This window comes from Scardinius erythrophthalmus, assembly GCF_964197995.2.
Source record: "Scardinius erythrophthalmus genome assembly, chromosome: 6".
Classification (NCBI taxonomy): Eukaryota; Metazoa; Chordata; class Actinopteri; order Cypriniformes; family Leuciscidae; genus Scardinius; species Scardinius erythrophthalmus.
In genome coordinates this window covers 19,827,851-19,850,723 of record NC_138226.1, presented here as the reverse complement: position 1 = coordinate 19,850,723, position 22,873 = coordinate 19,827,851, and the positions used below count along the sequence as shown (strand labels likewise).

The window sequence follows — 22,873 nt, the reverse complement described above, 5'->3', positions numbered from 1 at the left end:
GAAGGACTCCAAAAATAAACATTACAATCATCAAAAGATATGCATCATGTTGAGCACTTCAAAAACCTTGAATTTCCTGTGACCTACCGGCTTTGAGCTGCTGTCAAAGAACTCAGGGTCAGATATAGGGTCCATGTAGAAAGAACGGATGATGTTGGAGCGCAGACCCTTGGGAGCCTCATTGGTCATTTTGACTCCGTTTTGCAGTACAGCCACAGGAAAGTTGGGAGAGGGGTAACTGGTCAGCCACAAGCGGAAGTCTGGGTGAACGGTATCTGGATTCAGCTCCTGTCAGAAATTCAAAGTGCTGCTTCAGAGTGTTTCCACTGCACATTGTTTTATGTTGTACACACGTATACATTGGACATGCAATACATGCATTTAAATGATAAAGAGTATTTTACATTGAAAATAATATTCTACATAAAGTAGCAAATGTGGGTGTGAAAATAATAATATTAAAAGCTACTGTTCCATCATGTTTGGATCATCAAATATTTATGTACTACCTCACAAACACGCTCAAGGGTGGACATCCAAGAGGTGGCCAGGTGGCAGTTCTGTAAAACCACCCAGGTTCCCTCCTTCACACCAGTCTCAATCATGCTCATGGCGATGGGGCCCTGACCCTGTCCCAGAGACAGGGAGGTCAGTCTGTTACCTGTGAAACCCTGAACAACAAGCCAAACACAGTCACCCATTACAAACCAAAACAGCATTCCAGATATTAAAAAAAATCATCTTTCTACTAATACCAGGGTACCCCCAGGATCCTCCAACTTAAATTCAAGGCTTTTTAAGACCTTTTTAATACCATTTCAAATGAAATTCAATGCCAACTTCGAACTAATTCCGACAGAAGTATGAGTGGAAAATGTCAAATCTGTATACATTTTAAACCCTAAAAAATAATTATGTACAAGTAGACTACTTGAATTAAATAAAACATTTTATGTAAATTATCAGTCATATAAAATACATACGCAGCAGCGTTGTAGGGTGCACGTGTGTATGCCAATGTTAATTTTGGCAGCCATTTTTTATTTAGTCTTACTCTTCATCTTCAGACGAAAATGCTTATTGGTCTTAGTCACATTTGAGTCATTCTGCCTTTCATAGTTTTAGTTGACGAAATGTGTTTGCATTTTTTGTCAACTTTTAGTCATTACTTTTAGTCAAACTGCAGTTACTTTAATTTTGGTAGCTATTTTATATGTAGTCTTTAGACAGAAAATGTCATAATTATTCTCTTTAGGCCAATTCGATTAAGCTTATGAGAAATTAAAATTAAGCTAACAGGCTGTATTGACATTGCACTCTTTAGCAGTAGCACTTGTGCAATTCTACATATCCCTTTTCCTTAGTTCTCCAATTTTTTACAGTGCCGTACCCCCTCTCTTCCACGACTGCAGTCACATCTTTCCATTAAGGGACAATATTTGCCCCATTTAATCGATTTTTCCATTTCATTTTTCACCTTTATAATACCTTTAAAAAATAAATAATTCTTTAAATAAAACAATGTTCAATAAATATTCAATGTTAAAAAACGTTTAATATTAATAAAAATATATTAAAATCGCCAGTAGGTGGCGGTAACTCATTGTCTTTGTCAAAGCCACAGATTTTGTTGCAAAATAGAGCAATAAGCCTGACAATACTGTTTAAAATGTAGTACATCACTCAATGTTACCCTTTTTTTTTTTTTTACTGTTGTATAAAATCAATGTCACATTTGAAATCGTGTGGATAGTCGGGAAACATTGGATTCTTGCTCGCATAATGATCAACATTAAAAACACTGCTGTATATCAGCCTGCATTTTGATCGCAGATTTAGTCGCACAAACAGCGCAAGCGGCTCGTGACAGATCTTCTCAAATGAAGATCGCTGAACTCCAGCTTGTCTGTGTTTTCAGATCATCCGCGCTGCTTGAACAACGTAGAGAGAGCGCGCGTGGATGGCTGTGGCCAGATAACGTACTACTGAAAAGACCGGGTAGAAAACATGTTCTTTTAACAGAAAAGCTCTGTTTAGTAACCATCGTAACGGGTGCGCACGCTTTCGCGCGTTCTTTAATGACGTGAAGCGCGAGGTGCACTCAACGTTACGCGACTAATTTTTAATTAGTCTACATTAGTAACAGTTAATTTTGTTACGGTATGAATTTAATCATAGAAAAGGCAAAAAAAAAAAAAAAAAAAATTAAGACCTCTGTAACGAAATCAAAGACTTTGTATACCAAATTCAAGGCTTTTAAGGCCTTAATTTGAGATTATCAAATTTAAGACTTTTTCAATGCTTTTAAGACCCCGCGGGTACCCTGAATACAGAATAATTCAATCTGAAAATGATGGCGATTAAAAGCCTATAATTGTTTGTACCTGCTCTTCGCCAAACTTGAGCAGAGCTGCCATGGGGTCTGATCCTGGGGACAGGATAAAGATGAGCGGAGCGCAGCAATGACTGTCCGCAAAAGCTGTGGCTAAATTAAAGGGTGGCACCTCAATAAACTGCTGCCCCAAGTTCTCTGACACAAACTCTTGAACCATGGGAACAATCTGAGATGGGTAGACACAAGAAAAGAAGTCCAAATGTGAGGTTTTTACGCCACATATATACGATTTGCTCACCATGCTCACCAAGGCTGCATTTATTTGATAAAAAAAAATTACAGTAAAATACTGTGAAATTTTTAAAATGACTGTTATATTCAGCAGCCATTACTTCAGTATTTCAGTGTCACATGATCCTGCATAAATCATTCTAATATGCTGATTTGGTGCTCAAAACATTTCTTAATATTATCAATATTATCAAACATTTGTGGTGCTGATGTATTTTTAATCTTCTTTAATGAATAGGAAGTTCAAAAGAGCAACATTTATTTGAAATAGAAATCTTTTATAACATTAAAATTGTCTTTACTTTCACTTTTGATCAATTTGATGCATCCTTACTGAATAAAAGTATACATTTTCTTACAATCCAATCCGAGGTATATTAATAAACGCAATAAAAAGAGCCTTACCTTGTCTGGCCGTAAGCATCTTATGACCAACATCCTTTGGAAATGTCCTAGTTTTTCCTGCCACTCCGAAGGGAATGCAGCATGATGGGGGTCCTGCAGAACACACACACAGACCATAAAATGAAAAATCTGGTGTTCCTTTCATACTTCCCCTGTCCATTTCATACCACTGAGCAGGAAAGAAATGGTGTGTGCTTAATCTCAATGGCACCTTGCTATCGTAAACCTCTTTCCAGCCGTCCCGGAGTCGAGCCAGGTCTTTCCGCAGGCCTTTAAAGCGCTCCATCTCATCCAATCGACAGATCTCATCCCAGGATGTTTTAGGCAACCAGGTGCAGGGGTTCGAATGAGGGTTATCCAGACCCACACCACCTGTCAGGAGAAAACGCCATTCATTGTCATCCACCTGAAAGAGAAGGGAACAGAAGGTGGTAGGGGAAAGCTGTCCATGCATTACCTCATTCAGTTACATCTGCAATGAAAATTCTCTCTCACTGAGTTTAGACACAATTTGTTTTTCAGCAACTGTGCTTGATTAAACTCAACTTTTTTTCCCAACTCAAAAGAACAGAGCTACATCGAATGAGTCTTAAAGTCACTGACAGAAAAGCAGCAGTATATAAAAATGAATGTACTGGTGCATCAGCCCCACACCACATGATTCAGGAGCTGACAAAACTACTGACAGTACAATAAATGGATGATAGACAGTTGAAACTTGAGTAACGGCTCAGGCATGGAGAGCCAGTGTGACAAACATGGATCATAAATCAATTAAACTTCGATTAAATCGGTTAAACTAGTGTTTATGTGGACGAATGTTGCAGGACCATTTAAACAGTCATGATATAAACATCGTCAGACTGATGCATGCAAGTCATTAACCTTAAGATGACTTGTGTGAGAGTAACCTCTTCATTCTTACTATTATTTATCAGATGAAGCACTGTCTTTCCCAAGTTTATTGATTCAATAAATCACAGCTGTGTGCAAGTGGAGGCAGTTACTCACGAGCTTGTTGTGTTTGAGCAGATTGACATTGAGGCAGAAGGAGAAGAGGAGTTTGTCCTTCTCAAACAGAGAGCGACATACGTTGACGTAAAGCGAGTACGTAAAATGGTCCTTCAGAATTTGGAGTCTAAATACACAGAGAAAGCATTGTGGCAGAAATCAGTTCAACATTTTGAAAACGGTTTAGAGAAAAAAAAAGTGTCTGAGTGATGTGATGTACATTAAACATAATACACAAAAAAAACTTTAAAATGTTACTAGACCACACTTGTTTTTAGGACTACATTTAGTTATATTTATATGTTAGCTATAAAAGTTTTCTTCTCGTTTTCATCATTGGAATTTATCAATATCCTTATAGCTTTAATATTAATGATCATCATATTTGTGTTCAATGACTAGACCAGTGGTTCTCAACCTTTTTTTGGACCAAATCATTACACTCTAATCTGAGCTGATATGTATCTCTGGTAATAATAATAACAACAACAATAACAATAATAATAATAATAATAAACTATCTAAAATAATAATAAACAATCTAAAACTTATATTTATGATTAAAACTTATAAATTATGTTATTATAAAATATGAATATTTTTTCTTTGAAGAACCAGGATTTATATATGAGAAAGCCTCATTTCAAAAAAGTATGATTTCTAGACCTGAAAAAGTCACCTAAAGTAAGAAAGACTACTAATGGGAATTTTTGTATATGAACTTAAAATGTCATGAGACCTTCGAATATTTTTGTGGAAAATGGGGGGCCCTGGAGCCAAAAAGTTCCAGAACCACTGTCTGATTGGGTCTTGGAGACCAGGTTGAGAACCACTGGATTAGACATTACATCTTTTTAAATGTCACTTTAGATAAACACACTTTAAAAAATATTAAATAAACACCTGCTGCTACTGAAGAAGAGCTTTAAGAGCACTCTCTTAAGTTTTAGAGATCTGTTTTTGGTGTCTCTGTCCTATAGAGAATTGACAATGTGTTCTTTTAACCAGAGGATTCTTTCTGCCCTGGACTGAAGTGTCAAAATATTCTCACAGCTCTCAGATATCAAACTCACATCAGAACGCTATACTGGCCAAGTAAGACAGTGCTATATAGTCATACAGGAAATATTCTTTTGTTTAAAAAACCTCCCCACACTACACGTCCATATTACAACAGAATCCATGTCAGAGATAGTCTCTCAGGAAACTGTGGTGCCTTTAAAAGGAGTTTTCAATTAAAAATGAATGTTCTGTCATAATTTTTGTCATTCCAAAACCTGTATGACTTTCTTTCTTCTGTGGAACATACTTTCACTGAATGGACAAAAAACTAACCAAAATGACACAGAGGTCTGGAAAGACATGAGGGTAAGTAAATAATTATATAACTTGAACTATCCTATTAAGTATCTATATGTACTAGATATTCAAAGTGTCTTGTAGCTGCAACTTTGACTTTTCAAAGCATGCCATAATTAAGATTAATTAAGAACACATTCAATGACTGTAATAGACATGCTTTAAAAATAACATCGGAAGGGACATAGCACCTTTGTTCAAGAAGGTCACTTTTGGTAGAATTATCAATGGACATGATGAAGAGGTTGATGAACCAGGTTAGAGAGTACTGATACATGGGCTCGATGTTGGCCAGGTCAGCGATGGAAAAAAACAAAATTGCAGAGTGAATGGCTATGGGGGTGTAGCCCAAGCGTGTCTGATCAATCTTCTGCTCAGTAACCTCAGCAATAGCCTGTTTCTCAGAGATCTTATTGGCCAGAACCTTAGAAGATGAGAGGATCTGAACAGCAGACTCATCCTCCAAAATGTTACCCTCGGAGGCAGAGAGCACTTCTAGGATTTTATCCTCTATTTCTTTCAGCTGTCTACAAAGAAAAGAGAGAGAAAGTACATGGATAAAAACACAAATGTACAATACCTGTTTGGTTTGTTTTTGACATGACTGCACTGAGAGAGCATGTTGCTCTTTGCCCTCACTTCATAAGGAGATCATTATTTACCCAAGGATTCAACTTGTCTTGCTTTTAGACACAATATTTGAAGTAAGGAACCCATAGGACTAAACTGTCAGGTTAATTGTGTTTCTGGGTGATACCTCTTGTTCTCAGCGCCCTGTACGATGAGCGCTTGTTTCTCCTCTTCAAGGTCAGGTCTCTCTCTGGCCACCACAATGCCCAGCAGCTGGTCTTGCATCCCCTCTGGGGTGATCATGAAGTTCAGCAGGGTCACCTGAACAAAACAGGAGAAAAACACTGACAGTGCTGGGGGCAGTTGTTCTTAGAATCCTATTTTTAATGAGAGCAGACGCTTGTGTTTATTTTTTACATGAGCCTCAAATGGCCACAGATTCACTTTATGGATTTGGTGTAACCGATCACAAAACTAACTTTTCTAGAAAATTATATCCTCCAAGGTTTTTTTGACTGCTTGCTTGCTATTATCAGACCTAATATTTCTTTAATTACCGGCTGTGATACATGTGAGGTTTTGGTGGAACACATTTTGTGATGAAGAATTGTAATCCTGATGTTCCTCAACAATATCATTTGTTTTATCCTGTTGTGAACACCTCATGCTCCTACATCATCCTAAATTGAAATGATATCTCAGACTCATTAAGGAGTCTAGGTGGTTGTTAATGGGATACTCCACCATCTTTTCATATTAAACTATGTTATTCCCTTAACTAAGACGAGTTGATACATACCTCTCTCGTCTCAGTGCGTGCACTCAATCGCTCTGGCGCGCGCAAAACTTTGTTCACTCAGTTCATTCAATATGGGCCAAGCAGAGAAGCTAATGAACTGAGTGAACAAAGTTTCGCCGCGCGCCAGAGCGATTGAGTGCACGCACTGAGACGAGAGAGGTATGTATCAACTCGTCTTAGTTAAGGGAATAACATAGTTTAATATGAAAAGACGGTGGAGTATCCCTTTAAGAAATCAAGTCCAGAGTCCAGGTATTTCAAGCGGGTATTTTTTTGAAAATTCCAAAATTTGTTCAAGTATGCAGACCAGCCTGACACAGCAAAACTGACTCAACCAATGAGTTTAGGGCAGATGATTGTTCAGAATATTGTTTTCAAATCCTTTAGGTGGCCCTAGTGGCACAGAAATGACACACCAGCCCTTTTAATTTAATTTTAAAGGGGTCATATAATGGTACATGCACTTTTACAAGTTAATTGTACTGAAATGTGTGTTGGCAGTGCCTGTACACAACCATCATAAAATGATAAAAATCCATCCAGTGTTTTTTTTTTAAATCTTCTTATATGTTTTCCCCTGTCTCTAATCAAGCCGTTCGACCGTGGACGCCCCTCCCACGATGGTTGATTGACAGCCGCAGTTCAAACACAGACTCCGCCCTCGCTCGTGAGCGAGCTGTCAATCATAGTCCGCGCGTCTCGCTGGAGCACTGTCTCTGACTGTCTGTGAGTAGAATGGCGTCTAAGCGATTGTGGTGTTCTGTTCTTGGGTGTAAAAACGATCACAGCATCATGTTGATGTTCCTAAATCCGAACCGCTGAAGACGCAGTGGCTGAGTTTTGTTTTCGAAGGGAATATTCCCCATGATCAACGTCGTCAATGCTCTCATGTTTGCGCGAATCATTTCACACACCAGACTGCTTTACAAACGAGGTCAGTATAAAGATGGTTTTGCTAAAAGCTGCTTCTGGAAAAAGGATCCGTACCAACTATTCGTGTTGCTGCACCTCCAGAAGAACTGAAGTGAGTGAAACGTTTTATTAACCTTTATATTAATCTTTGCAAATCGCTTGCACGCTTCACGATGAATGCAGCTATTTTTACACTCAGGTACATTACGGCATGTTTTCTATGTACGACGTTCTCAATATAATTCATAATCCCACGTTTATAATGAACAACGCATTATGGTTCTGTTTCATTCCTACTGACCGCCAGAGGCAGTGCAAAGCACTAGTGGATAATCGCTGCGCCAGCTAGATAGATCGAGAAGAATATAACAACAAAGTCACGTCATGACGCAGACCGAGACGCGAGGATATAACCCACAGCGACTCGGTGCCCAGCCTCTTTCGCTTTCTTGCTTTTGATAGGTCGTTTGTTTTCACGCTGTCCCGTGCAGCTTACCTGAGTTGCGAGGATTCGCCCTCCCAAGCTGTGACAGCGCGTTCTACACTATCATCAGGACGGATATCTTGGATTATTTTTCTTAATTAGGTGAGTGCATACGATTATTTGTGGTGGCGTCGGCGAAACTCTGTGCTTCACGGTACTATCCGGTGGCTGGTTTCGACCGCGCTTAGGTTGCGTTCACCGCAAACCTAACGTTATATGTGTTTTATATAAATATATATTTATATTATCATCTTAGATTCATCGCATAAGTTACTCGCCGTAGTGCTAGTCATTGAATGCCTCGCGGTTCTATCCGAAGGCAGATTTGACTTTACGTTTCTGGTGAGAACGTTTCATGTTATAGAATTTTCGGTTCGATCCGAAGATTTTTTCGAACTGCTCAGTTGGTGCTATTACAGTTTTAAGTGCCTACGGTGCTAACCGAGGACGTGTTATTGACGGAGTCATGGATCATAGCTCTCTCATCTCCTTTTCAAGTTGCAAATTGTGTCCGAATACGCTTCTTCCCGACGACGGACACGATCGATGCCCATCATGTTTAGGCGCTCAACATCTGAAGGAGGCCCTGACTGATCCGTGTTTGCATTGTAGTATGCTACCGATGTCAGAGAGACAGCTTCGCCTTGCTGAGTTAGACATTAACTCGCCTGTTACCCTCGCACAACAGCCGCGACGCGCTCAAAAGCGTCGCGCGTCAGCAGCTGCTGGCACTCCGCCTAGCAAGAAGAAATCTGTACCACACAAAGACAGTTCAGAACACTTGTTATCGAAGACTGTAGCTTCTCTCTCTTCAGAAATGATTGAGATGAAACGTCTTCTTCAGTCTCTACAACCACCAGTGTCGGCCCCACATACTGAGAACACACCAGTGGATGAGAGTGATTTCCAACCCCCACATGATATAGATTTTGACGTACTCTCCATGAGCGCGTCTAATTCTCATTTTCTCGATGAAGAATCGGTGGAACCTGCCATACAACCCACCCTCCCAAACGATGTTTTTTCTAACCTATATGCTACAGGTGGTTCAAGCGGTGGGTCTGTACATTCATCGGGTGCAGGCCCATCTGCTCCAGACGATGTGTTATCGGTTCTGCAGATGGCGGTGGCTCGTTTGGGTCTTGACAAATCACCTGTCCAACCCATTCAAACCAATGTGTTCTTCAGACAAGCTGCTGATAGTAATGTGTTCGCAATGCCACCGTGTAAGGATTTTGTGACAGAATTCTCCAGTGCACTTACCAGTCCCAATGTGCCTAGGAGGAGGTCAAAGACAGCCCGCACTCTTGCAGCAATGGCTGAGGCTGACTCCATTGGGGTAGGACGGGCGCCTGAAATTGAACAGCCGGTTGCAGCTTTGGTGGTATCACCAGATGAGGCTCTAAGAGGCAATGTACGCTGCCCGAGTGCGCAATGTGGACGTACTGACACTTTCTTGAAGAAAGCATATGAGTCGGTAGCCTATATAACTCGAGCTGAGAATACTATCTGCCAGCTGCTTCTTGCCTGCAATAACACATTAGAGTCAGCGAGCGTTGACGCTTCTGCATCTCAGTTCTTACAGACTGCTCTGTTGACTATGGGTCATGTGACTCGGGAACTTGGGACACTTTCAGCGACCCTTCTAACAGCTCGGCGTCAGGTATGGCTTGCTCAGGCAAGGTTACCTGAAGATTGTAAGAAGACACTGAGAGAACTGCCAATTGTACCACGACATCTTTTTGGCCCCAATGTTTCTGAGGTATTGGAAAAGAGAATGAAGTTGTCAGAAGCCACACGACAACTGACTCAGGTTCCACGAACACCACCTTTTAGAATGCCTCTGACTCCGGCTCACCCACGCTATCCGAGCTCGGAGCATCGAGTGCGACAGCAGAACGTTTCTCAGCTTCAGGCTCCACAGCGGCAGAGAGGGGCTGAGGAGGCCCAGGGACGCCGCCCTTTTTACCGTCACCAGCAGGGGAGACCACGTCAGCGCCCCCCCACAGGTCCTAAAGGCAGAGGCCAAAAACCCTGAAGCTATGGGGCCGGCGGTCGGTCGTTTCACTGTGCAGCATCTACATTACTGGGAAAATTCAGTGTCCGACCCCTGGGTTCTGGCGACTTTGAGCAGAGGATACACTCTGCAATTCCGACGCGGCCTCCCAAGTTTTCAGGAATCTTTCCGACAGTTGTCAAAGACGTAACCAGTTCAATGGCCCTTTCCTTAGAAATTCATTCACTGTTACTGAAAGGAGCCATAGAAAAAGTTCTTCCCATCAATCAGAGGGACGGGTTTTACTCCACGTACTTCCTTGTTCCAAAGAAAGATGGGAGTTTTCGTCCAGTTCTGGACCTGAGGCGCCTAAACGTGTTCTTAAAGTCTCTTCCTTTCCGAATGTTACGCACAGTCGACATTCTTCGATCTGTGACGAAAGGAGACTGGTTCGTGAGTGTGGACTTGAAGGACGCTTACTTCCATGTTCCCGTTGCTCCCCACCACAGGAAGTTTCTAAGATTCAGCTTTCAGAATCAAGCCTATCAGTTCAGAGTTCTACCATTCGGTCTATCTCTGGCTCCTCGTGTTTTCACAAGATGCATGAGTGCGGCCCTGACTCCTCTTTGGTCCAAGGGCATGAGGATTCTGCCCTACTTAGACGATTGGCTGCTCTGTGCCCCAACAAGACGACATGCGTTACACAACACCAGGATTGTGTTGGAGCATATCCAGAAGTTGGGCCTTACTGTAAACGACACAAAGAGTCATTTGGTCCCAGAACAGACCATAACCTTCATAGGAATAACACTCAATTCAATCACAATGTCTGCCACATTGTCTCACGCACGAACAGACAATATTTGTCAGCTACTGACTCGTTTCGGTCAGGGGACAAAACTTCCTTATGGGGTCCTTCTGCAACTAATGGGGATGTTAGCTGCCGCAACATCCGTGATCCCCTTGGGCTTGCTTCACCTCAGGCCTCTTCAGAGGTGGAGCAACAGCTTAGGGCTAGATTCGGCGAGACATCGCCATTGCATGATTGTCGTTTCACCTGCCTGTGTCCGTGCATTGAAACCCTGGAAAAAGGTAACATTTCTGAAAGCCGGTGTGCCTCTAGGGGTGGTGTCCTCCCGTCGGGAAGTGATCACGACCGATGCTTCACTAACAGGATGGGGGGCAACGTGGAACCAGAGGGGAATTGGTGGTCACTGGTCACCCAGGGAGGCCTTAGAACATATCAACGTCCTGGAGTTGAAGGCAGTGTACTTAGCTCTACAACACTTCTTACCAAACCTGATGGGTCGTCATGTGCTTGTCCGGTCCGACAACACGTCGACGGTCTTTCATTTGAATCATCAGGGCGGCACCAGGTCTCTTGCTTCTTTACTGCTAACTCGCAAGATCCTCACATGGTCTCAGGGCCGGCTGGCCTCAATAAGGGCAGTTCATCTCCCGGGATTGGACAATCAAGTGGCGGATGCTCTGTCCAGGGATCTGCTGCTCCCGGGGGAATGGAGACTTCACCCGGATGTAGTACAGATGATTTGGCAACGGTTTGGCAAGGCAGAGGTCGACCTGTTTGCATCGGAAATGACCACTCATTGCCGCTGGTGGTTCGCGAGAGCCGAAACGTCCAGCCCATTGGGACAGGATGCATTAGCCCACGAGTGGCCGAGTTGCCTGTTGTATGCGTTCCCTCCATTTCCACTTCTGTGGGAAACATTACATCGTGTATTCCTATACAAGCACAGGGTGCTTTTAGTGGCACCTCGATGGCCATCCAGGCCATGGTTTCCTCTCCTTCTGAGTCTGTTACAAGGCGAACCATGGCAGCTTCCCACCAGACGGGACCTTCTTTCTCAGATGCACGGCCGTGTTTGGCACCCAGATCCAACTCGTCTTCAGCTCTGGATTTGGCCCTTGGGTCCAGATCACAGTTAATGGATTGTGAACCGGCAGTAGTGAACACTATCGGCAACGCTAGGGCTCCTTCGACACGACAGCTTTATGCTGCTCGTTGGAGGATATTTTCTTCTTGGTGCGGAGATCAAGGAATTGACCCAGTTCACTGTACTGTGCCGACAGTTTTGAGTTTCTTGCAGCATCTATTTGATGACAACAGGGCGGCCTCCACTTTAAAAGTTTATGTTGCTGCCATATCTGCTTATCATGACCCGGTTGCTGGTGCTTCCCTTGGGTCTCATAACCTTGTTTGTAGTTTTCTGAAGGGAGCGAGGCGTTTAAAGCCCGTTCGTTCTACTCCTTTTCCTGTGTGGGTCTTACCGCTTGTTCTAGAGTCCCTTTGTACACCACCATTTGAGCCGTTAGATGTTGCAGATATTAAGTGGTTGTCCTTAAAAGTGTCTTTTTTGTTGGCCGTTGCTTCCACTAGACGTGTTGGTGAACTTCATGCCTTGTCAGTGAGTGAGTTGTGTTTACGCTGGTTACCAGAGGATTCTGGGGTCATTCTTCGGCCTAATCCAGCCTTTCTCCCTAAGGTTTTGTTACCACAATTTGTGAATCAGTCTATTCATCTGGCTGCTTTTCAGCCGCCTTTCAATCACTCAGATACAGATGGGGGGAGGTCTCATCTTCTGTGTCCTGTACGAGCTTTAAAGTGCTATGTTAAATCTACCGCTTCTTTCAGACAGACAGATCAGTTATTTGTTTGTTATGGTGAGGTACGCAAGGGTGCATCTTTGTCCAAACAGAGACTATCACGCTGGATTGTCGAGACGATAAAGTTGGCGTATGATAGATCTCATCAACCCTTACCAGTGGGTGTTACTTGTCACTCCACTAGGGCCGTGTCTTCGTCTTGGGCCACTTTACGGGGAGTTTCCTTGGCGGATGTCTGCGAAGCTGCTACCTGGTCTTCTCCATGTACCTTCGCGCGGTTCTACAAGGTTAACGTGGCTGCTTCCCATGATGTGAGCTCTGCAGTCCTTCTGGAGCAACCCTGATATTGGCAGGTGGGTGGCATTCCTCATGACTGTGTTGATATGTGTCATCCACTAGTGCTTTGCACTGCTTCTGGCGGTCAGTAGGAATGAAACAGAACGCTAGTTACGTATGTAACTGTGGTTCTGTGAATTCCGGATGACCGCCAGAGTCCCTCGTCACTCGGAATGCGCGAGAAAGCATTCTGAGGCTGGGCACCGAGTCACTGTGGGTTATATCCTCGCGTCTCGGTCTGCGTCATGACGTGACTTTGTTGTTATATTCTTCTCGATCTATCTAGCTGGCGCAGCGATTATCCACTAGTGCTTTGCACTGCCTCTGGCGGTCATCCGGAATTCACAGAACCACAGTTACATACGTAACTAGCGTTTTTGTGTTATTATTAAAAACGGTGTATGCACAGAACAGAGGGCGGGGTGAGCAAAGCTCATTATCATTTAAAGACACATGCACTCAAACGGCGTGCTGAAAACAGAGCTGTTTTTGACCAGGTAAAATGAGTGTTTTCTTACAATACTAATGAGAATTTGTAATTAAAGAATATTACAAACTTTTAATTTATACCATAAAGAAGCATATTAGCTTGTACAAAAATGGCATTATATGACCCCTTTAAACAATGGTCATGAAGACTGTGTGTAACACTTTAAGACAAAGTTTAACAGTATTCTATGTATACCGTATGTTTTCTATGTGCATGTTTATGATTTTATGGCAGAAGAGGTAGAATAAGTTGTGTTCCAAAAACATAAGTAGATGTTTGTTTTAAGTGTCATGAAAAAAACTCTCAACTGGCCAATGATTTAATTATTTATCAGTTTCCGGTAGCAGTTTAACCTAAGAAGATTTTATGTAGAAGACAGCAAGGCTCATAGCTCATTTGAATGAGACTAACAACCATGTTATTAAAACACTTCTCAGGGGAGAAAGATTCACTAAATACAATTTCAAAATATCTTAATTTTTAACTTTGATGCTTTCAAAGACTGTACACTTAATGACACTGACTCAGTCCCCATCACAGACCAAAACATCAGAGTGTTTCAAAACCATACAGAAACAAAAGATTAATTCAAGGACAAGAGAAGTCATTTAATGTATATTAAAATCAGTGTACGCTGCCGTTCAAAAGTTTGGGGTTAGGAAGATTTATTTTTGAAAGGAATTAATATTTTAGTCATAAAGAATGAAATAAATTAATTAAGACATTTATAATGACATTTATAAATGCCATCTGTAATGTCAAAAAATTCCCATTTCAAATAAATGCTGCTATTTCTAAACATTAAAGAATCCTAAAAAATGTATATATTTCCACAAAAACTATTAAGAGGCACAACTGTTTTCAACAGTGATGATAATATTATTTTTAATAATAATAATAATAGTAATAATAGGACATTTTTTGAGCACCAAAGCAGCAGAGTAGTGCAGGGATGACATCAAAACCCAGAAGACTAATTCGCCACTGGTTCCCTCAAAATTTTCCTATGGAGTTTTATCAGGGGTTTTTTTTTTTTTTTTTTTTTTTTTTTTATTTATGAGTGAAATAAGGTCTGTGGTACACATAACTTGATACTTTGCTCTACAACGTGAACTGCGCACACTTTCACAGCCCAACTGTTCTTATCTAGTCACTTATTTCAAACATATGTTTATTAAAATAAAATTAAAGTTTTTCATATGGGTGTGTGTAATTTATGTTGTAGAGCAAAACATTCAAGTATCGTCAAGTTATGTTTACCACAGACCTTGTTTTACTCATGAATATAAAAACCCTATTCTAAAACCCAATAGGAAAATCATGAGGGAACAAGTGAAGTGGCGAATTAGACTTCTGGGTTTTGACGTCATCCCTGCACCACTCTATTAGAATGCTTTCTGAAGTATCATGTGACACTAAAGTCTGCAGTAATGGCTGCTAAAAATTCAGCTTTGCCATCACAGGAATAAAATATATTAAAATAAAACACTTATTTTAATTTGTAATAATAATAATAATAATAATAATAATTCACAATATTCCAGTTTTTACAGTATTTTTGATCAAATAAATGCTACCTTAGTGAGCATAAGAGACAGTCTTTAGATGACAAGGTTTACACAACCTTGTTTAGAAGCAGACATTAGTTTGTGTGTATGCCTGTGCACATTCGTGTGTGATTTCACATGTAAAGAAAACTCACCTTGACTGAGATCTCAGGTAGATAATGTGGGTTTCGTAGTTTTGTTGTTATGTAAAACCGGAAATCTGGAGCATATTCAATAGTGGAGTCACCCAGCCGGATGCAGACACTGCCACCCTGTTTAAAAGTCTGTTTCAGCAGCAGGGGCTCAAGTATGGGGTCTAGTTCTTCCCCAACATTCTCCAGCAATACTACAACACACCATGGATGAATGATTACAGTTAAGCTAAAACCAAACAAAAGCTGCAGAGGCATTTATTTGATCTACTCACAAGAAAAATAGGTATAAGAGGGAATTGAAGGAATGCAACAGGAAAAGTTAAAATTAATAAATAAACTCAATGCAAATTCCAGAGGTGAACGGTAACAAAAAAAACAATCCACACAAGACAGCTAAGCACCGGGCTGCCTACACAGCTGCCTTTCATCCCAGAGCAACACCGATGAGGAGGAGCTGAGGATGGAAGACAGAGGCACCTAAGGCAAGATTACTTGGCTCATTTGCGTATCTCGTGTTGCGGTTTGGGTCCACCCCTGGGTCCCCTTTGCATTCAAGAGTGTAAAATTAGCTGGAATTTGTGCTTTCAGGCTTTATGCGTTATGTACAAGACACAACTATGCTGCTCCAGGGGAAGAGAGAGAATAAGTACATTTATCAACAGGTAACATGCACTGGTTTGGATCTAACTGTGATGTGAGCTTGTTTTTCATGGTGGAGGGGGACCCCTGGGGAGAAATACTGGTATTGCACCTGTGAGAACAGTTTATTTTATTATTTGTTTTGTTGTTGTTTATATATTTGATTTTTGCATTTGATTCATTTGATAAGACCAAAACGAATACTCTTAAATTTGATTGTTCCCTTGGCAAAAAAAAAAAAGAAAAAGAAAGAAGCCATGCTGCTTGATAATGACCTGTCCGAGCAGTGATATGAGTATTATAAAATTAAGCTTTAAATTCATTTTCAGAATTCTGTTGTCCTCGTGTTTAAAAGCTGTCACCTCTCACCTGGAGTGCCAAACTGGATGCAGTTTTCTAGTGTGCGCACAAAGTCGCCATCACTGAGCTTGATGACATGGAGACTGTTGGATTTCTCCATGTTCTTCAGCCACTTGTTGGCCTGGCCCTGAGGATCAATCATCAGTGGCCACCTCCTGGCATTACTGCAGAGAAAACATCTCACTAATACTCAACAAACAAGAGTTTCCTGTCCATGACAAATCATCTCCATCTTATCCAAAATCGACAGTTTTCTAATAACTTCCAGGTCACATATTTAAGAACATTATCACAAAATGTTTCAACAAAAAAATTCTGCTTTTGTTGTATTATTCCTCAACTCAAGAACAAGTCATTCAAAGTTCACTTCTACTGTTAAATAGTAGTATTTACCATGTGTCTCAAAGTTGTATTTTCAGTATTGATCCGTTACAGCAATACAGTACATCCATGCACATTTTTGTCCAAACTGTGGTATTGCTACAGAATGCAGATCTATATCTCCAGCACATCTAGTATTTACTATCTTTCATTTTTAATTAAATACGTGCAATCCAGTGTGAAGTGTGAAATAGATTAAATATGTTTACAGTGACTGACTAGTGAGAATAGTGAGAATTTTGTTTGTTGCACTTCATCAAAGCTGCATTTATATGCTGCTGGAAGGAATATCTCATAAAATATGAAAATGGTTTGGTTTCCTAAACATGAAACTTCCTAAGATAAGTCTGATTTCATATCGAATACAAATGGCACTCTAAAATGGTCAAATTTAAAGTAACATATATTGGCAAAAAAAACTCACGAGATGATGATTCCATTGTCAACAGAGAAGCTGTCTGAAGGGAGGCCAGCAATGGTCCAGCTACGGATTTTCACCGGCTCACCCAAGGAGTTCATCAGTGACATGTTCTTGGAGCAAGGAATTCCTCTTGTCTTACATGTGTCAATCCACTCCTCTGTAGCTCGCTGTAGAGATCAGACACAGAAACACACACATGGTTCAAGAAAGATGACATGATCACAGCTGCTTTAGACAGTTTAATCCAGAAACATCCACTGACGAGTGGTTAGTCTACTGATACATGTAAGAAGTTTAAAATCATATTTGAAAACACAGATCCATAGATTCAACCTTATCTGTTGGTTTCAACTTAATAATAGTACTGTGGACTGTACTATTATCGCTTCTATATCTTTGTTTTCAGTTTAAATCCAATAAAGACATAGTGCACACAAAGGTAATAAGCTGTGTGTCATGTACCTGCACGAAAGCTTATATAAAAAACCCTCTGTTGGGAGAAAAGATATTGCTTTCACAGAGGGGGAAATATTAAAGTTAAACTACTACCTGCTCCCCGAGTGCTATTTTAAACTCACCATAGCAATCCCGGGTATTGTACAAAGTGTTTTCACTGAATTCATTAATTTTTTATGGACTGCTCTGTTGTTAAGAGTAACCAGCTGACAAGGGCAAATGTGTAAAAATAATGTCTATAGAAGGATATCAAAAACACTTTAATAACGTTCCACATGAGACGCATAAACTGTACTGAAAATGAATATGAATTTCACTCACGTTATAGTGCATAGACTGAAAAGTAATGGAAAACTAAACAAGACAAATACATTTCAGCCAGACAAACCCTGTCCCAGATGTCTTTCAATGTTCAATAGGCTCTCCTGCGCTGTAAAATATTGCTAGGATTTTACTTTGGACAATAAAACATTATATTAAATTTTTTACCATGAAATCAGTGTTAGCTAGGTAATTTCTCACTAACAGTAAATTAAAATATTTTGTTAAATTGTGCAAGGTGTGGTCACATTAGCAAAAATGTCTTCTGTCAATAGTGTATCGATGTACAGTATGAAGCACAGCTCACAGAGTCACTTTCAACTAAACCGCTTTCTGTTGATCAGTGTGGCGAATCTGAATGACCAACTTGAACCTGTAGCAAAATCTGCGTGGGGAAATCTTTGGCCTTTACGTGAAATTCTAGATCGCATAAATTTAGTCTAAAATGACTGGATTTCCCCCATAAAAATTTGCACGACAACGGTAAATGTGACTGCATCTTAAATCCTTGTGCTTGAAGATTTTAATTATGTGTGCTTGCGTACTTATGGATGCATTTACATAGTTGATAAAAGTAATAGATTTTATTTTTTATTTTTTTATTTTTGGGATTTTATGTTGCTATTGATATTTTATTGATATGAACAATGTGGGTTGATGAGCACTTGGATTAGCAAGAGAAATGGATTGTTTTATGTGTTGGCACACCTGTCTAAAACTGGAGGTAAAGGCACCCAGGTAGGCCACTATAGCAGCGGAGATGAGAATGTCTCCAGTGAGGTTGTTGTAGAGTTCGCCTAAGTCACAGGCAGTCTCACTCCAGCGGGTCTTCTCGCCCCCTAACCCACCAATGAGCTGCTCTGCACGCTCTAGCTTTTTACTGCACAACTCCACCTACAGAAAAAGAACAAAAGGAAAATAAGGAGGCTAAAAGGATGCATAAGAATGGTGAGAAGTACAGACAGTTACACAGACATACTCTACTGTTCAAAAGTTTGGGGTCAGAATTTTTTTAAAGAGATTAATACGTTTTTTCAGCAGGGACACAGTTAACTGATCAAATGTGACTGTGATAGTAAATACATTTATAATGTTACAGAAGATTTCTATTTGAAATAAATGAGGTTATTTTAAACTTTCAATTCATCAAAGAATCCTGACAAAAAAAATTCCACAGAAATATCAAGCAGCACAACAGTTTTTAACAATATTATAACACACTTCTTCCCTGATATGTACCATAACAACTAAAGGCCAGTTCTAAAGGCCAGTCACCATTTAAAAACAGGCAGAAACAGGTGTTGGCATCAAAGATACAGCAGGCTAAATGTGGCTGTCATCTGTATTCAAAGAGAATCAGCTACTCATACGTTTAGAAAAGGCAGATCAGATATGACTGCATTTATATAAAAAATTTGTGACCAGAAATGAATGTTTACTAAACAAACATCCTTCCAAATAAAGCATCTAATAGAATGTCTGATCCACTAGTGCAGGTCCTCTTTCATCATAACAGATAAATGGATCCTTGAAACCACAGTTTGGCACTAGAGAAACATCAATCTTTGTTTGAAATGACAGAGTGAGCTTGCACAGCTACTGCAGAGTGATAGAAGCTCAGCGCTAGGGCACGAAGCTGACAGCAATCCAAACATCTTACTCGCTTCCTGTGATGATACTTCACTAATTCTATGTGACATTGGTGCATCAGGCATCATGGCACTTTATTATTGTCTTTGAGATGAATTCCTCTATAATCTTTCCAACTCATATCCCAAAGTGAGAAAACAGTTTAAAAGAGGCCGTTCCAGTGGAGCTTCAGGTACAGCATAACAGGTTTTCCTCAGTGCATTCAAGTGCCTTGATTCTGGCCATGCTTGAGAGAGCATGGCATAAACAATTTCTACCCTCCAATAGGGAAAATAGACAACCTGAATTACAAACATGGAGAGAAGGGGGAAAAAAGAAGAAGGAACATGAAAGGAAGTGAAATAGGGCAGAAAACGGCAGCAGGGCCTTGGTGATGCTTGGTTTACCCAAACGCGCTAAACTGACAGGCAGTCTCCACAGACAAATGAGAACAGTGCATGTGCGTGTGTGTGTGTGTGTGTGTGCATGTGTGTGCCCCTGTGTGTTTTTTTGTGTGGGTTTAGACACAAAGGCTTCACTCATACAACTTCAAAGTTCGAACATAAAAATGATCTGAAGGAAAGTAAACAAAGAAGAAAAGGAAAACATTCCCTCAACTCCTCTTGATGTAAAAACACAAACTAAATTCCTAAATAAACAAACTTCCTGCAAGGAGCGGACATTTTCAACAGGGTTGGGCTGCACTGGAGGAGAGGTTACAAAGAATGTCAGATAAATTGTTGAACATTGTGTAATACACAACGGTTCAGGAACAGTAGCGAACCGTTTGTTGATTGTGAGAACCTTGCGTAGCCTCTTTTTTGTGACTACTGTCCTCTGCCTACCTGATTCTCAAGGTCAGCCTTTTTGTTCTTATTGGCTTCCAGGGTCTCCTGTAGTTTGGCCAGTTTGTCCTGGACCTCCTTCAAAGCAGCCTGTTTCTTTTGGAGGCTCTCCATGGCCACCTTAAGCTTCTCTTCTGCATGTTTCAACTTCTCTTTCTTTGGGGCCACAACCTTTGCTACTCTGTGAAAGGGAAAAGAAAGAAGTTTCTTGACAAAAAATATTTGTCACATTTTCTAAAATAAAAATGTATTGGAGACCCATATAAAATCCAGTTTATTGTTCATGTCTTGAATTGTGAATTAAGGTCTGGTCACATTTACAATTGTTTAGCGATTATTCAATTATTTCAATAGGAATCCTTGTGATCAGGAATTTTTTATAATATTTTGCAACATGTTTGTAGCTAATTCTCTGCATTGATGAACAGAAAGCTGCATTGTTTGAAAGTGACTTTTCACTATCATTCATCACTACACTATTGACAATAAACAATGGACATTTATTGGCTGCAAAATTTGGCTAATGTGACCGCACCTTTAGTTTAGCTATAACTCACTTATCATAGGAGTCCATGGCACAAACCCATTTACAGAGCCCCTCTGCAGCAGCGGAAGCCGTGCGGATCTTCTCCGGAACAAAGTCTGGGTTGGTGATGTATTTGTTGCGGATGACGCTCATATAGTTGACTGGAATATTGTCTTTATTGTACTCGTGAAGGCTCTGGAGAAACTTCATATCTCCAAGCAGTTTCTTCGCTGGGCCCCAGAAGTCCTCCACCTTCTTGCCGGAGCCAGAGGGGTCTGGGACACGGTCTGGTTTTATGCCTTTCAGGATGCAGATGGCTTCCATCACCAACTTGACACCAGCTGGGGGATTCTTCATGGCTTTAACCACAGTTATATCCTACAGAGGGTGGTACAGATTGATTAATTGAAAATCGATGGTATGCAACAGTTTAAAAAGTACATATTAAAGGAGTCATGACATGAGAAATCAAATTTGCCTTGATCTTTTGACATATAAGAGGTCTTTGTACTATCAAAACATCCTGCAAGTTTCATAGTTTAAAACCTCCTCCTCATTATAAACAAATCATTTATTTTTAATCAAAAACAGCTTGTTCTGATATTGGGTGACTTGTGACGTCACACAGGCAAATACATTTGCATATGACTGCCTCCAGAGCAAGACATCGACGAATAGTTACACATCATTGCACCATAGGCCCCGCCCACTGGCATTCAGTCGCTTGACTTAACGGCTGACATTTGCCTACACTGGATGTGAGCGTCACGTCAAAAGCAAATAGAACCCATTATAATCACTGATGTTGTCTACACTGGATACAGTATACAGATGAGTGTTCAGTTTCTGACATACTCCACGCACTTGAGTTTGTCAACAGGACAGAGCATTTGCTTTGACGCATCTAGTTTAAACAGCTCGTTTGCATTTCTGCACAGACTTTAGAAGGATCCCAGCGTCGGAAACAAGTGGATGGTTTATTTTAATGCTGTCCTGGATCTCGTTGAAGGATTATATGTTTGTTTGGAGCATTTTGTTTCATCAGCGAGGCACAGTGTAAAGGAGAGTTTCGAAAAGAAATTTGTTGAAAGATGAAGCAGCCAACAGTATTGAACCTGACAGCATCTGCATCACAACCCGTAAGTAAATTATTTCATCATGCTGTATATGATGGTTTTATATGGATAATGTTTTGGCCGATGATACTCATATAATGACTTTATATGTTATACTATTCAGGGAAAAAATCTCGTAATAATGAGAACCTTTCTCATAATAATGGCCCCTTGAGAAAAAAACCTACACCCAAATGTATTTAAAATACATTTATTTCATACAAAGTATACTACAAACCATTAACATATTTACTGACATATTGCTCGAGACTTACTGATATAAATATAATTAAACTTTATTTGGAGTACTTCTTTATTATTGCACAATGCACATTTCTTAAAGGGGGGGTTGAAATGCTATTTCATGCATACTGAGTTTTTTACACTGTTAAAGAGTTGGATTCCCATGCTAAACATGGACAAAGTTTCAAAAACTAAGTTGTACGTTTGAAGGAGTATTTTTGTTCCAAAAATACTCCTTCCGGTTTGTCACAAGTTTCGGAAAGTTTTTTTTGAGTATGGCTCTGTCTTACGTAAGATAGAGCGGAATTTCCTTATATGGGTCCTAAGGGCACTTCTCCGGTAAGATCGCGGGCGCGCGCGCACTCCTAGACCAGAGAGAGTGAAAGCAGTTCGCCATCAAAGCGCCCTGCCCGGCTTTTGGGAAGTCAATGTCACCAAAGAAGTGTGTTTTTGGTTGCCAGGGCAAGACAACCCTGCACAGATTCCCAAAGAACCCAGCGTTAAAGAACCCGTGGATGGAGTTTGTTTTCCTGAGCATAAACGGAGTTGTGTAAGACTGTTGTTCCCTGCATTTCGACGATGATTGCTTTATAAACAAAGCCCAGATCGGCGGATTTGCAGA

The 22,873-nt window shown here is 40.6% G+C and overlaps 1 protein-coding gene across 1 annotated transcript in view; it reads right to left on the bottom strand.

Annotated features, from left to right (window-relative positions):
• Positions 1 to 22,873, bottom strand: part of dnah7 (dynein, axonemal, heavy chain 7) — a gene marked incomplete at its 5' end in the record, with an annotated part of 86,083 nt that overhangs the window by 8,898 nt on the left and 54,312 nt on the right. The window contains 14 exons of the mRNA XM_081367356.1: positions 88 to 288; positions 510 to 671; positions 2,385 to 2,561; positions 3,032 to 3,124; positions 3,243 to 3,437; positions 4,043 to 4,169; positions 5,593 to 5,928; positions 6,159 to 6,292; positions 15,316 to 15,506; positions 16,324 to 16,478; positions 17,120 to 17,283; positions 18,602 to 18,787; positions 20,368 to 20,548; positions 20,925 to 21,271. Of these exons, the coding sequence (XP_081223482.1) occupies positions 88 to 288; positions 510 to 671; positions 2,385 to 2,561; positions 3,032 to 3,124; positions 3,243 to 3,437; positions 4,043 to 4,169; positions 5,593 to 5,928; positions 6,159 to 6,292; positions 15,316 to 15,506; positions 16,324 to 16,478; positions 17,120 to 17,283; positions 18,602 to 18,787; positions 20,368 to 20,548; positions 20,925 to 21,271 (2,649 nt within the window). The remainder of the gene's footprint in view (positions 1 to 87; positions 289 to 509; positions 672 to 2,384; positions 2,562 to 3,031; positions 3,125 to 3,242; positions 3,438 to 4,042; positions 4,170 to 5,592; positions 5,929 to 6,158; positions 6,293 to 15,315; positions 15,507 to 16,323; positions 16,479 to 17,119; positions 17,284 to 18,601; positions 18,788 to 20,367; positions 20,549 to 20,924; positions 21,272 to 22,873) is intronic.